At 41.9% G+C, this 16544-nt stretch overlaps 1 protein-coding gene across 1 annotated transcript in view; it reads right to left on the bottom strand.

The window, feature by feature from the left end:
* The window catches only part of LOC107388138 (heparan sulfate glucosamine 3-O-sulfotransferase 3B1), a 33572-nt gene extending 21937 nt beyond the window's left edge, over window positions 1-11635 (bottom strand). The window contains exon 1 of the mRNA XM_015963540.3: window positions 10862-11635. Coding sequence (XP_015819026.1) covers window positions 10862-11322 — 461 coding nt within the window. The 5' untranslated portion in view covers window positions 11323-11635. The remainder of the gene's footprint in view (window positions 1-10861) is intronic.
* Between the last annotated feature and the right edge of the window lie 4909 nt (window positions 11636-16544).

Below are 16544 nucleotides of genomic sequence, written 5' to 3'. Positions count from 1 at the left end.
AGCTCCTGGATCTCTGGGGCTTGGAGCTCCCTCTATCTCCTACACATCTTTGGGGGTAGATCTGTGGCCACTCACACTCTCTATCGGATGCTCCTATAGAGAAAGCTTACATATACAAGTGTGTGTACGCACACAGGTGCTCACATGGTGCTCTCATAAGTATGGACTTGGGCATTTTCAACACATGTCTTAAGGCTGTGGTTGGCACTTAAAGCACTGTGATTTATCAGCAAAACAATGTCAATTTTATATGACGCAGTGAAAGCTTGCTCTTGTTGTATTGTTGTCTCCTATTTTTGTTTGTTTTTCTCTTTCTGATGGTCTAGAAGCAGACTTGTTTATCATTGATTATTTATTTTTGTGGAACCCCCTCTTCCCTTTGTATCTTCCTTTCTCTTTCACCTCTGTCTCCGTGTCTGGTTGGAATTACAAAGCATTCAAAAAACAATAACAATAAAGTTTTAAGTATCAAGCTTAACATTAAAGCAGAAGCTTTGATGCTTCTGTTTGCTTCACAGCCAGACAGGAAACGGGGAAAAAAATTTAAAAAATTAAAAAAGATGAAGAAGCTCAGTTTTGCCACATAAGCTCTTTATTCCACAAATTATTCTGCTTTTATTCACAATTTACTGGATCTTGTTCGTCTAAATCCGAGACCATGGTCTTGAATCGGAAAAGGGTAGAATGCCTTCTCCAGGTTAGGGACAAGGTCCTGCTTCAAGTGGAGGAGTTTAAGTATCTCATGGTCTTGTTCACAAGTGAGGGAAAGCTGGAGCGTGAGATCAACAGGCGGATTGGCGCTGCGCCTGCAGTGAAGTGGGCATCGTACCGATCTGTCGTGGTGAAGAGAGGTGAGCTGGAAAGCAAAGCTCTCGATTTACCGGTCAATCAGTGTTCCTACCTTCACCCATGGTCACGAGCTTTGGGTAATGAGTTTTCTCTGCAGGGTTTTGGGCTCTCCCTGATAGGGTGAGAAGCTTAGTCATCAGAGTAGACCCGCTGCTTTTCTCTCTCGCTCTCTCGCTCCAGCTCCAGCTCTACATTCCCTATTCTTCCAAATTCCTCACTAAAAGAATCCCTCAACTTCAAATCCGTTGTCAGCTTGAAAAACACTCACAGCAGCATGCAGCTTCCACGAATGTGAGCAGAACAGAGTTCAACGGGAGAATCCCTAGTGATTAGAAATCTTGACAGGAAATATATTTGGAAAAATAAAATGTGGTCAGTTATTGAGAAATGATGAACAAAAACATCCCTTAAGAGGGATACATCAGAATGAACATTTACCGCCTACCGTGTTGTTGATAACTTCCTGAATGTCTCCAGTTTAGAGAAAATGTTCCTACAGGACTGATGAGCTAATGGCTAGTCTGAACACAGCAGAAGTACACTGCAGCAGTTCACCGTGTCAACTATTTGTCCAAACAAAGGTTGTTTAGGATATTGGAGTACTCAGTTCTAACTTTTGCACAAAAACAATTGACTTAAGATAAACTATAATCTGAATTACAGTGAAGTTAAAAAAATGAATACACTAAATGTTTAATACGACATAAATCAACCATTTCTCAAAAGATCTGGGCTTTTAGAAGGAGATGAATGGAAGTGATTGATACTGAGAAACGACATTCATGTGTGGGAAGGAGGAAAATGAATGGCTGAAGTATTGTGAATGAATGCTGTTTGAACCCTTGTTCTCCAGCACAAAACCACACAGTTGTTGCCAGTAGATGGTAAAGCCAAGCCCTTTTACATTTAAACATGTTTTTCTCAAACAATTTGCCAAACGCTTCCTTTAATGGCGTCCATGTGTATTACCCAGTGAGGACAGGGGCCATGTTTGAGCTCCAAGACCCATCCAGCAGTCTGAGATGAAAAGCTCTGTCAGAGCAGAAATGCTTCCGCAATACCATCCAGCACATGAGTGTCTTGGCTTCACAAATTCAGTTTAAAAGTGACTTAAGCGAATCTCCAGGTACTTAGTATGTAATTATTTTAAATTAATAATACTTTTAGAAGCCTAAATTATGTTGAGGAATTCACAAAGGGCAAGAAAGTGGAAAACGGAAAAGGAAAAGACAAGAAAATGAAATGTCAAACAAGCCACAGAATAACACACACAGTCGTTCATTATCTCGTCTCGTCTTCCTCCGCTTATCCGGGTCCGGGTCGCGGGGGCAGCATCCCAACTAGGGAGCTCCAGGCCGTCCTCTCCCCGGCCTTGTCCACCAGCTCCTCCGGCAGGACCCCAAGGCGTTCCCGGACCAGATTGGAGATGTAACCTCTCCAACGTGTCCTGGGCCGACCCGGGGGCCTTCTGCCGGCAGGACATGCCCGAAACACCTCCCCGGGGAGGCGTCCAGGAGGCATCCTGACCAGATGCCCAAACCACCTCAACTGACTCCTTTCGATCCGGAGGAGCAGCGGTTCTACTCCGAGTCCCTCCCGAATGTCCGAGCTCCTCACCCTATCTCTAAGGCTGAGCCCGGCCACCCTACGGAGGAAACTCATTTCGGCCGCTTGTATCCGCGATCTCGTTCTTTCAGTCATTACCCAAAGCTCATGACCATAGGTGAGGATTGGGACGTAGATCGACCGGTAAATCGAGAGCCTGGCTTTCTGGCTCAGCTCCCTCTTCCCCACGACAGATCGGCTCAGCGTCCGCATCACTGCAGACGCCGAACCAATCCGCCTGTCGATCTCCCGATCCCTCCTACCCTCACTCGTGAACAAGACCCCGAGATACTTAAACTCCTCCACTTGAGGTAGGACCTCTCCCCCGACCCGGAGGTGGCAAGCCACCCTTTTCCGGTCGAGAACCATGGTCTCAGATTTGGAGGTGCTGATCCTCATCCCAGCCGCTTCACATTCGGCCGCGAACCTACCCAGCAAGAGCTGAAGGTCAGAGCTGGATGAAGCTAGGAGGACCACATCATCCGCAAAAAGCAGAGACGAGATTCTCCTGCCACCAAACTCGACACACTCCACACCACGGCTGCGTCTAGAAATTCTGTCCATAAAAGTGATGAACAGAACCGGTGACAAAGGGCAGCCCTGGCGGAGTCCAACCCTCACTGGGAACAGGTCCGACTTACTACCGGCTATGCGGACCAAACTCACGCTCCTCTGGTAAAGGGACTGAATGGCCCTTAACAGAAAGCCACCCACCCCATACTCCTGGAGCGTCCCCCACAGGGTGCCCCTGGGGACACGGTCATAAGCCTTCTCCAAATCCACAAAGCACATGTGGATTGGTTGGGCAAACTCCCATGCCCCCTCCATCACCCTTGCAAGGGTATAGAGCTGGTCCACAGTTCCACGGCCAGGACGAAAACCACATTGCTCCTCCTCTATCTGAGATTCAACTATCGATCGGACCCTCCTCTCCAGTACCTTGGAGTAGACCTTTCCAGGGAGGCTGAGGAGTGTGATCCCCCTATAGTTGGAACACACCCTCAGGTCACCCTTCTTAAAGATGGGGACCACCACCCCAGTCTGCCACTCCCTAGGAACTGCCCCCGATGACCACGCAATGTTGCAGAGACGTGTCAACCATGACCGCCCTACAACATCCATAGCCTTGAGATACCCAGGACGAACCTCATCCGCCCCCGGGGCTCCGCCGCTGTGTAGTTGTTTGACTACCTCAGCAACTTCTGCCCCCGAGATCGGACAGTCCATCCCCAGGCCTCCCAGCTCTGGTTCCTCCTCGGAATGCGCATTGGTGGGATTGAGGAGCTCCTCAAAGTATTCCTTCCACCGTCCGACTATAGCCTCAGTTGACGTCAGCAACTCGCTCACACTGTTTACAGTCGTTCATTATGACGGAATAAATATGTAGGATGCATTCAGAGTTATGTTTAAGGCATAACATTTCAAATTTAAGCAAAGAAGGTGACTAGTTCAGATAAGTTTGATTGTATTAGTCATGGATGTAATTTTCACTTTAGAAGTGGGGGGGGGGGGGACACGGGGGGGGGGGGGGGTATCTTTACAGTATGCTTTAATGGGAAACAGGCTTCAAGCCAAACGGTTGTTTTCCGCTTGGTCCTAGAGCTCAACCAATGTCAATTTAATATAGCGTAATGTTGTTTTTGGATGGTAAAAAGTGCAGGAATCAAAACTTGACTTTGGAAAAAGTGTGTGTCCCCCCCCCCCCCCCCCCCCAAAAATTACGTCCATGGTATTAGTCAACATTGTTTTATTTTGTTTCTCTGGTTTTAAAGAGACAATGTGTAGTTTTTACCATTGATTTCTGGAAATATCCATCAAAATGTTCTAAATGAATGAAATGATGCCCAGTTGTTGAAAAATATGGCGGTTTTGTAACAAATGACCATAAAATCAGGTCTAAAATACATGGGAGCGAGTCTAAGTCTCTGGGTGATGCGATATTAGATGCTGTTTCCTTCTACGGGAGCCCATTAGGACAAAATGCATTTACTGATTTGAAACAAAAGGTTACAAAACTTTCGTCACTCTTAAATGTTGTAGTTTTACACATTTACCTCTTCACTTGTTGCCAGTGATGAAAGGGAGTCTGATGTGCTTATTTTGCAAAAGTTTGCACTCCCCAGGGCTTTTTGACCCTAATGAGCATCTGTTGGTAAAGTCTTACTCCAACACAAAAATGCTGTTTGCTTGCAACAATTTAGGTACCTACTGCCCCCTATCACCAGAAGAAATGCACACTGTCACTTTAAGCTCTTAGTGATTATTTTAAAACTATTTTATTCTATTTTATTGACACATTAACAATTTATTCTTACTTTCTGTCATTATCCATGAGATATAAGCTTGACTTACAAACAGTGGCCTGAAAATCTCAGTGTTTTTTTTAAGGTTCATTCCTTTTATGTGAACTATAGACATCATTTTTGTCCATTTATATGTGGGTACACCAAACCATCCAATCATTCTCTTGAGCCAGTAGGTGCTACAATTACCCTTTACAGGCCGAATGAAAGGTTTCTCAGACAGACGACCTACAGATAGTTGGTGTTTATTGAATCATGTTTATTATGGTGGAGCCTCTCAAAAAACAAGGACAACCTTTATGTGATGAAGCTAAAAAGAGCAAAATAAGGTCTGATCAACAGAGGGGCCAGCATCAGGAAAGCGTTTCTTGAATGGAGATATCTCTGAGACAAATGAGAAATCAAACTTGATGCAGACTTCACAATCATGTTATTAAGCTCTTGAGTATGAATTTAATATGTGGTCAGCTGTGTTCTGAGGAATCGCTTACAAAAGCGGTGGTCCACTTAGGGACCCTCAACAATTTCTAGTCATTTGAGAATTTGTGTGTCACGCTCAATGTGTCAGAGCTGGCAGCCGTGTAGCGACCACTGCAAATGTACCGATTAAACAGGAAAACCACTCCTCTAACAAAATGTAGTCATTTTATGTAGATTTTTCTTGTAGTTAATAAACTGTTAGATAACAACTGTAGTTTTTTATTTCCAAGTAAATTTGTTATTTTAAATGTTTTTTCTTGTGTTTTTGCATTTTTCCCCCTCTTAGCTTCTGACCAACCTTTATTTATTTTCATTCAAATAAACCAACAGATCTCTGATTCATTACTATAAAAAAATCATTTTATACCATTTGTTTATTGCATTTATCCAGAGCACATGACAGCACAGATACATTGGTTGGATTTTTACTCACACATTGCCACACTCAGGTCCTAAAACATAATGCGGTCAAATAATTTCCCCAAACATTTTACTGAGCGGCCTCCCAGATTCTGTACTATATATATTCATGTAAATAATCATTAAATGCACAATGTACATTTAAGACCCAGCTTTTGGCTACTTGGCATACACAACATCTTGAGGAATTTAAGTTGAAAACCGAGAGTAAAAAGTGCAGCTACTATTTATGTCTGCAGAACAGAAAAAAACTACAAATCATAAAGACCCCGAGTGCTGCCAGGTGGATGGTAACCATGCACCATCTTTGAGTGTTTGTTTTCTGACACTAAACCAGGGTGGTAGATGGAAGGAGAGAATGTTTCTAACTTTAGTAACAACATGCATCAATTTTAGGAAGCAGTGTTAATCAGAAACATCCAACAATAAAAATATTGGTACAGAAGAACTTTTGTGTTTAGGGTGGAGGTGTATGAAGCCCTCAGTGCTCATCATGGTCCAGCTTTGGGAGAACATCTGAATCAGGGTGTTGACTAATGCTTCATGAAGCCTTGTTTAACAGCAACTGGGGGCCTAATCTGTCTCAGCTCCTTTGTATGTCCCTGAGCTGTCTGGCTTAATGTCTGCCTAGTCATTACACTGGTCCAATTCACACTGTGTTGACACGAACTGTCAGCTGATTAGGATGGAGCAAAAAGACATGTTTCATTATCTTTCACAAGGTAAAAGAGCAGAAAGGGAGACCTTTTGGTGCTTGGTTTGTTCTACTGAAAGAACACGGTAAGGTCAGAGCTTTATTACCAGAGAAACACAAAAGGTCACGGATGCTGTCACCTTTAATCCTGTTCAGAGTATCGTTTTATACTTCTAAAAACAAAACTTTTCCGGTCTTTTACTAAAAAGATATGCTGGAAAAACCTGAATGCACAGGTTAGTGTCAAAGAAAAATAAAAGTTTAGATTTAAACTTTCTGATTTGTTTGATCGTGGCTAACAACAGGACTCGAGCTCTGATTGGATCGTGGCTCGGATCTTATGAGATGAGTTTCTGTGGAAAGGCTGTAAACAAACAGCATCTGACCTCCTGTAGATTGCACTTTGAACAGCCTCAGTTTGAAGAAACAAAGGTCAGTCCTGAGCCAACAGAAGAGCTGATGCCTTGTCCGAGTTACCAAGTGTTTCTGCTGACCTAAAGGTTTCAAAGCTTTAAACCTTTACACAGCAGTAACATTCACACCTAGCTTCTATGTGTAAGAAAGTAAAACTTTGGAGGAGGTAATGACCGCATTGTGAAAGAATCAAGACAAACTGAATAACAAATGAACCAAACCATTACGTATTTGATGTTGCAACCAATCAGCTTATTTTTGATTGTTTTTTTTAAATATGTAAAGTATAAAAACATTAAACACACCAGGGACCTCATTTAGGAAATTTTGATTAGATTCCTTATTAAACTGTTACTTCAAGCAGCTTTCTGGAGTTTTCCCCTTCAGAAATTATGTATGATTTGTCAAAAATCCGTAAAAGTGATTATCTTATCATGTACTCTGATATAATTTAAGCAATAAGTCTTTTTTTTTTTGTTAAGCATGCCCCCTGCCCCGCAGAGCTCCATGCAATAGGAAACTGAGTGGCGGCCAGAACTAACCAATAGCGTCAGACTACCGCTTACTTGCTTCAAATTTATGGAATACCTTGGCTGATGCAGAGTAGCTGAACTTTTCACGGACAAGTAAGTCTCTAAAATATAAATATATGAGAACACAACATGACATGAGAATTATACTTGTAAAACAACGTGTTTTAGTTCTGTTTGCCAGTTACAGAAGCACATTTATAAACAGAAATGTGAAGTCACCATCTTAAAAAAACAGAGCAACAGAGTTTTTGTGTGATATGCTTGTCAGCAACTAGATGGCGCCATCGGATAAGAGAAATACTCTGGAAAGAAGCAAAAAGAGAAAAAAAAAAGAAGAAAAAAATCTGCAAACTCATTTTTGGATCTAAAAAATGCTGCTCACACACGGCTCCACACACTTCCTGCTTTATAAATCACATCTGTCCTAGAAATGTTCTCAGGTGTTTGGATGACATCCTGCCACCTGCACACCCACTTTCTGCCATAAATAACAGTGTTATGAATACTCTGCACACACAAAAATCTGCTGATAGAGAGTGTGTGTGTGTGTGTGTGTGTGTGTGTGTGCGTGCGTGCGTGCGTGCGTGCGTGCGCGTGCGTGCGTGCGTGCGTGCGTGTGTGTGTGTGTGTGTGTAGAGGTCTACAAGTCTGAAAATGTGTCCTAAATTAAACATTACCATCTAACCAGCTTGCCGCCAAGTTTCCCGTCTCTGAATTTTGCTTCCAGGTCCAAAGTTTGCTGATCAAATTTTTCTATCAAGTTTTTTCATAAATCAAACAGTTTGCACGTAAAGGTAGTAAACGTAGTTTTCAGACCCCATTTTACGCATAAGCAAGTTTTAATAATGAAACCCTTAATGATTAAGATGTTCCTGCAGATGACCTTTGTGACACATAAGTATCTCATAGATTAGCCTAAACTCTGGATTAAATGTCTTAGATTTTTTGAGGAAACAGTCACTTTAAACTTGTATTTGATAAGGAAGCAGCCAATGTTGGTCTCAGGCATTAGTTTTAAAGTGGCTCGTGAAAGGACACCCCCATCCTGTCTTCTTCCTGAACGCAGTGCTGAGTATTAGACCAAACCTTCTCTTCTGCACGTATACTTTGATCCGCGTTGTCACTTAGCAACATGCTACCTAAGCGTGTTGATTGTTACCCGTCTGCGTTGACCCACGTTCTTCCTGCAATACACTTTTTTGATCAAGACAACCAAATGTGGATGTCGTCTACAAGTTTTGAACCTGAAACCAGCTTCATTTGTGCAAGCATCAGTGTAAGAACGCGAAAGATTTTAAACTGAAGTTATATCTCTATTAATCACCTGACTATAGCCACCCCACCCTCCCCCCGCGACATCGACGAAGGCTCTCAGGAGACCAACACGGACACTTATAGGGAGCCAGCTCAATAAACAACAGTTTATTGGTGGGGGTCTGAATACACCACCATCCCTGGACGCTATCAGGGCAGAATCTTATTGGTTCTGAGGGATATCAATGAAGAGAGGAGACGAGCTGCTGCTGATAAGATCAGATTTGTCAGAATTAACCAGACAAATCCCAGATTTGAGCTATAAAAGCAGGCCTTGTATGCACTCATAGACGTGTGATGCATTTCCAAAAGCTTTGTAATTGCTACAGTTGTTATTATTCTTCAGATATAAGAGCAGGAAATCACAACAACTGATTTGAGATCTGATTCTTGAACAAAATGAAACAAAAATTTGTGGACTAATTGAAATAAAGGAAAAAAGTAATTGAAGGGATATTTTTACCTTTCTAAAGGGGTATCTGTGTAAGAGTTATCAGTAATCAAAATTTTATCCGTCAGGACTGATATGCTAACGGCTAGTCTGAGTGAAGTTAATCATCTACATGTGTGAACAACACTATCAGCCGCTAAATAAAAAGTTTAAGATGCATCATGCAGTTTTCATGTTTGGAAAAAGTTGAATGTTTATGAATGATGAAAGTAAAGATTCACAAAGGAACAGTTCGTGAGCTGCTGTGAAACGTTAGACTTTAGAGCTGATTTAAAACGCAACAATGCACTTTGATCCTACTTTCTTGTTTTATCTTTTTCCAAACTAAAAGTAGATATAAACAAATCTCTAGAGTATCCTCCAGAAACCCTGCAGTGTTATGTTGAGATGTGTTCCCCAGTCAAAACCGTCTCCCACTAAACACACCTGTCTGTCTTCAATGGAGAGACCACCCACAGGAGAAGAGAAATAAACTGCAAGTGTCGACAATAAAGATGGGATGTCAAGTCAAACTAAGCAGAGCAAAATTTATAGAAAAATGTGAAAATATTTTCAGAACATTAAAGTCAAAGTAAAGAAGTGGAAATAGTAAAATAAATAAATAAAATAAATAAAGTCAATGAATGCTTTTACTCCTGAAGCAGACTTTAGACTTTTTTTATTTACAAAGAATCTTTTTATTTTATTTCTCCACATTTTCTTAAATGTCTACACTGATTTCTCTGGGTGGCCTTAACAGGTCATAATGATTACCCTCATTAACTGAACCCGACTGGTTAACAGGTTACGCATATAGCTTAATACCAGTATTTTAGAACAAGAACTAAACTAAACTAAAACCAAATTTTTCTTAAATTAAATAAAATCATGAAAATAAATGCAGATATTTGATATGAGGTCAAACTTAATGACATTATTAAGATTTACATTATTATTTACATTATTTTAAAACCTGTTTTGTCCAAATTAACTAAAAATTCAAATAAGAAAAAAAACATTGATAACTCAGGTTCGGTAAAGATCTAAAACAATAAAGTCTTAAGAAAACTGCAAATAAAGGAAACTTTGATCCTCTAATTCAGGCGTGTGAACCCTGGTCCTCCAGGGCCAGTATCCTGCACGTCTTTGCTCCAACACTTCTGATTCAGTGGTTGAATCACCTGTTCAGCAGCTCATCAGGCTCTGCAGAAGCCTGTTAATCACCTGCTGACTGAAATCAGGTGTGATGATGCAGGGTTACTAAAATATGCTGGATAGCGCCAGCTCTGGTGGACCAGGGTTCCCCACGCCTTCTCTAATTACTGTGTTAGTCTGTTTTAGAAAACACCCAATGTGTCTGAAAAATCACAGTAACAGACTGCATTTCCTGTTTTCCGTGGAAAATTAGAAACATGCAGCTGACTTATTACTTTTTAAGCACTGAGGGCCATGCCTTCTTATTTTAGGTGTAATGTCAGTGTTCCCTATTTTGCCTTAAACAAGCTGTGTTTTGAAAATGTTGTTGTAAAATATTTTTTAAAACATAAAGCAAAAAACGCTCCCAAAATAATTAAAATAGACAAAAAACATGCCTCAAGCCTGAATAAATATGATTAAATAAGTATGATTCTCTGAACTGAGGCTGTTCGGTAATCTAACTTTTACACATAGCGCAAAAATGTCCAATATGACTTATAACTGGTATACTGGAGCAGATCATAAATAAATCCGATGTGATTAAATGAGAAAAGACGCTCTAAAACATCAGCTGGTCAGAAACCGTTATTGGAAGCTTAAGAGGACCCAGAGTGGGTCTTACCTGTACCAGTCCAGTCCCTTCTCGTAGAAGCGGTCGAAGAAGTGCGGCTCTGCGCCCACGGCTCTCACGTCTGGATGGATGCGTAGAAACTCCAGCAGAGCCCGCGTGCCGCCCTTCTTCACCCCGATGATGATGGCCTGTGGGAACTTTTTGCTGCCAAAACTATTAGAAATAGAAATATTGTTCGATTGAGGAGATGCGCTCTTTGGCACGTGCGACAGCTGTTTCCGCACCAACGAGACCGGAGAGGCAGTGAACGAGCCCTGCGGTTCCGGTTCTAGCCCATCCTGTGAGATGGTTTGGTGGTTGCAGTAGTACACAGGTCTGGGGAGGGAGTCGCAGTATCCGTTGAGACAGTAAAAGTAGTAAGTGAAGAGGATGATCATGGTAAAGAAAGCAGACAGCTTGTGCGCCTTCAGGTGTCCAAAGTTGAACGCAGCTCTCCATTTACTACATCCCATGGGTCGCAATCCGGATCAGGATACAGCCTAGGAAACACGGCGCATCAAGCGACTTCATGCTGATTTCATCACCAACTCAGGAGATACACTTCAATCTCTTGATCCGCTCTTGGCCAAAAACGCGCCCATTACGCATGGTGGAGCTCCACATTTCCCTCGATTATCCAGTGTACCTCTGATTTTATATGAATTCGTCAAGAAACAGCTACAGACATCTCCAGTAACCTCAGCCCGGCTCCGATCAGGTGGGCATTGCCGCGCTCCGTTCCGTCTGTGCTCTCCCTGCGGCTCCCTGGCGAGGAAACCCTGACTACACCCCCTCCGGTCCAGATCCACGCCCTGATTACCAAACACACGCCCCCAGCCCAGTCTCCTCAAGTTGACAGGTGAAAAAAATCTTTCAATCAAACTATTAGAGCCATTCCTGAGAAACACGGTAGTTAGTTTAATCGCTTTGAATGTGTTTGAGTAAATGATGAAGGGATTTTTAATTTTACAACCAGGAAGGTGATGTAACTGAATTTCCTCTTTACATCACCACATCCACTTTTAACTTATTATTTATCATCATTGATAAAATACGCTTCAGAACAGGTTACCAGAGGCGCAGCTGGGGGGGGGGGGGGGGGGGGGGGGCTGGCTAGCGAATACATGAAGTCTTGGTGTGGCGATATGAGTAAAAAAACTGTTGGGAAATGGAAAAAAATCAGTAATTTACCTTCTCCAAATAAACAGTTTGACAGACGTGTTGCTTCTCACCAGAGGACCTTTGTCAGTTCTGACAGGAACAGTTCCTCTAATGATGAGCGAAACGTCTTCAAGAAACCAAAGGAATCTTCATCCAAACCCCTTTGGATGACCTGGATGAATGAGAGCCCTCACCAGCATAGATTCAGTTGAATTTACAACATTTGGTAACACTTTACAATAAGGGTCCCTTTATTAACGATACTTAGGGCGTTATTATGCATTAATAAACTATTAAATAAAGTATTAAGAACTGCATAATATTAATGTTAATATTAAGTAGCACATTACTAAGCAGATACACACTCCTGGCCCTTTGTCCTAACATTAAAGACACTTAATAGTTAACAATATTGGGAATGTTAATAAAAGAATCATTTGTTTATTAATGCTTAATAATGCACTAAGTAACATTAATAAAAACACCCTTATTGTAAAGTGTTACCCAGCATTTTAAAAATAAAAATGCTGTATAAAAGCAGATGGAGTGATAAGATAAAATGAGAAATGGTAAATGGCCTGTATTTGATTTGATTTGATTTGAAATGTGTTAAAGAATAACAGAACTCCGCAAATAACAAAGAGTTTCTGTTTCTAATTCCATTTTTGGTTCTTTTATAAAACACAGAAAACGTTTTTTTTTTTTTACCTTGCTGCTGACAGTTTCATTCGCGGCTGCAAACGTCATCAGAGCTGACGCTGATGGTGGCGTCACTCCCTACTCCGTTTATCCACGGGCAGCAGAGGACATTGTCGCCCTCTGCTGCCCGCTCTACCCTTTCCGATGATGCAGTCCCATGCACGATCCAATGTGTGGACCCCATTGTCTCTGTTCATGGTCCCACATCCACGTCTCCTTATCTCGATAGCTTCTTTTATCCATCTTTTGTATTTCTGTTGTTCGGTGTTTATGATCCTTGTGTTGTCCCAGTCCATTATATGGTTTTCTCTTGTGCAGTGATCTGTTACGGCTGACTTCTTTATTGTGCTTTCTGCTTCTTCTTTTGCTGCTCTTGTGTGTCTTCGACTTGTTTCTTTCTCGCACTCCTTTCTATGTTCTATTGTTCGTGTGTTGAGTTGGCGTCCGGTTTCTCCTATGTATGTTTATTTTGGAGTTTGCATGGGATTTTGTAAACGAGTCCACATTTAAGTCCAGCTGATATCTTGTCTTTTGGGTGTACTAGTCTGTTTCTAACTGTTGTGTATGGTCTTGTTGGTGTGTTTATGTTGTGCTTTTTTATTGTTGCTGTTATTTCTTCTGTTATGCCCTTGATGTATGGTAGGGTTATCACTGGTTTTGGTTCTCGTCTTTCTGTGTTTCTGGTTCTTTGCTTTGGTTGTTCTTTTCTTTCTGTCGTTGTTTTCCTTTGTTTATTGCCCATGTCGGGTATCTGCAGGTCTTTAAAGCGTGTTGTATGTATGTATATATGAGATAAGGAGACGTGGATGTGGGACCATGAACAGAGACGATGGGGTTTACTCATTGGATCGCACCTGGGACTGCATCATCAGAGAGGGGAGAGCGGGCAGCAGAGGGCGACAATGTCCTCTGCTGCCCGCGGATAAGCACGGAGTAGGAAGTGACGCCACCATCAGCGTCAGCTCTGAGGAAGTTTGCAGCCGCGAACGAAACTGTCAGCAGCAAGGTAGAAAAGAAACAGTTTCTGTGTTTTAAAAAAGAACCAAAAATGGAATTAGAAATCAAACACAGTAAGAATGTACCAAAGATGTTTTTGTTCCTGCAAGAATTTACTAAAGAAATTTCACTTGGAAGCACAATGGCATGATCTATGTGTTGGCTTTATCAAAATCAATAATAAACGGCAATAATTGAAAACTTTTTTGCATTTGAGCCACTGACAAACTTCATTTGTTTGTAATTATTATTCATCTTATTTGCATGCTTGCTGCTGTGAGATCAGGTCCTTGTTGTCTCTTATGACTCACAGAGGAATTAAATTCAGAAGGGCTCCAGATGTCTACATGGCTGTGACTGCAGAGGAAATTTGTCTTAAAACCTTTTAAATGTACTTAAAATTGAACCAACAAAAGTTAGCAGCTCATTCAGGGAAACGGAGAACCATCGGGATAGTTTCAAGTTATTTATTACTCACTCATCAATAATGTTCATGATTGGAGACACAGAGAACCGATGTAAGGCAAGGCAGCTTTACTTGTGCAGCACATTTCATACACAGAGGCAATTCAAAGTAGTTTCCATTAGCAAAGTGAGTGATTCCTTAACTTTCATGTTGCGGTCACCACCAATCAGCCAGTCGGAAACATCATAATAAAAGTAAACTTTTGGTTTTGGCCCCATTCAGAACTTTCTTTAGGCGCCCCTAGGTCGTGCTGCTCTTTGAGCCACCTGCTGTCTGCTGAGCAGCCTGACCACACACCCTCATGGTGCCAGTGATTACTCACACACACACACACACACACACACACACACACACACACACACACACACACACACACACACACACACACACACACACACACACACACACACACACACACATAAACAACTGCAGCAGACCGATGTCATCGCCCTTTCTCCTGTCTCTGCTTGTGCGACACAAACCAAATCCAAGCAAGTATTTCTTAAAACGTGTACATAAACAGGAGCAGTAGTAAACCAACTAAATTAGAAAAATAACCACTTTCCCATGCTGCCTCGTAGGAGCTGGGATTTGTTCATTGGAAATCAGCCCATTCCAGTATGAGACGGATAAAATGCCCATTTGCATTAGCTTCAGGGTGACTGAAGTGTCTTTCTGTCTCATTTGAAGCAGTATGATACCGATCATGTGCTGTTGGAGTGTGTCTGTGCCAAGCCCCCATAATTCGGGTCTGGATATGAAGCAAAACAGGAAGTAACAAAAATTGCAGTTCCACCCTCATCCGCTGGGGCTGGTGTCAGAAGCGAGCAAATCCTCATTGACTCCCATGTTAAAAATACCAACTTCACTCCGGTGTTGTGCAGTTAACTCCAGTTGTAGCTAGGTAGCTACTTCCGTTAGCTTAGCTCCCACCTCCGCGTTAGCTTTGGGTTAGCTTGTAGCTACATCTCTTCAGTTCGACGAGTGTCTTCATTTGATCCCAGCCTTACAGCCCCACCCTCAGCTCCACCTCTTTTCCCTTTTTTGGACTTGTCTGGGCTTGATGGAACCTGTGACATGGTCAAAATGGCGGTGGTGGCCACCTCCCATTTTGGCACAAAAACGTATAATTGGAGCCTATGGACACGAATTGTCCAGTATATTTGTCAATGGTCTGTGCGGAACATGTTATTCCTAGGTTTAATACACAAACAAGTCCCTGTTTGAGTTTTTGTTTAGGTTTGAACAATAATCAGCACCAACATACATTTTTAGAGGGTGACTTGTTTTTACAGTTTTTAACATTTGCCTCATTGATCAGGCATTAAGCAAAAGATCAAATCCAAATGTGTTTGAGCAGACCAGCCAACGTTTCTGCACAACTACAAAGACGCTATCGTTGAAAGTGTATCGCGCGTCACTGCTGAAGGACTTTTTGCAAAATCTGTAACAGCAAATACAATGGAAGTGTCTTAACAAGCAATCAAATACACAGTGGCTGCAGCTGGTGAATCACACTCTCATTCCAGTGACTGAAACTGGGCCAACCTTGCAATTGGCTAAAGAGCAAGTCACCCCCAGAGTCTTACTCCACCCACCTTCCCACCAAAAGGAGGGATTGCCTGGTGGACCAAGAGGGCAGCACCACAGCAGTGACTGAGACAGCCACATCCCAACTCGCAGACATCTAGTGTATTTGACCTGACTTGTTCCTGTAATCTTATGGAATCATGTAATCTACAGATTACGAGGAACTGATACAGATACCTGAACCGAATTATGTTTTTCAGGTGTCAAAACAGTTCAAAGATATGTCACCATAGTAACCCAAAACATAGAGGATAAACATTTAAAAGAGGAGAAAAACAGCCACAAAACTGCAATTTTCAGGTCTAAGAATCTTGTACAATCAGTCTTCTTCTCTCCACCCTCCTAAAATAAGGCTCTGTGGGTCTTCAAGTTCCCACTCAGCAAAATAGATCAGGACTAAATCAGCATTTTCTCTTTTTGAAAAACAAATTAAGCGCAGCCAGCATGTTACAGTATCCCAGCTTCAGCTTTACTGAGCTGGCTGTAAAAACGAGCCCATGTTTCATTGTTTCATCTACGTCCAATAAGGAACTATGGTGTTGTTATGGTTACAGCAACCTTTTTAATCCTAATGAAAAAGGCAAACATCAAGATTATTAAATGGCCTATCCTATTTAAAGGCACACTTAACAGTTTAGTCTGCTTTTAGCACCCCCTAGTGTCCATTTTAATTCACTGTTGTAAAACCGAAACTTGTACTTTGACCCTCGCTGTATGTTTGTGTTTTTAACGTCTGCTGAAATGTCTCCTCAGCCTTCATTATTTTCTACAGGAGTTTTTCAT

The sequence above is a fragment of the Nothobranchius furzeri genome, chromosome 16 (assembly GCF_043380555.1).
Source record: "Nothobranchius furzeri strain GRZ-AD chromosome 16, NfurGRZ-RIMD1, whole genome shotgun sequence".
Lineage (NCBI taxonomy): Eukaryota > Metazoa > Chordata > Actinopteri > Cyprinodontiformes > Nothobranchiidae > Nothobranchius > Nothobranchius furzeri.
Note: the sequence above shows the minus strand (reverse complement) of the source record. Positions and strands in the feature narration are given on the sequence as shown.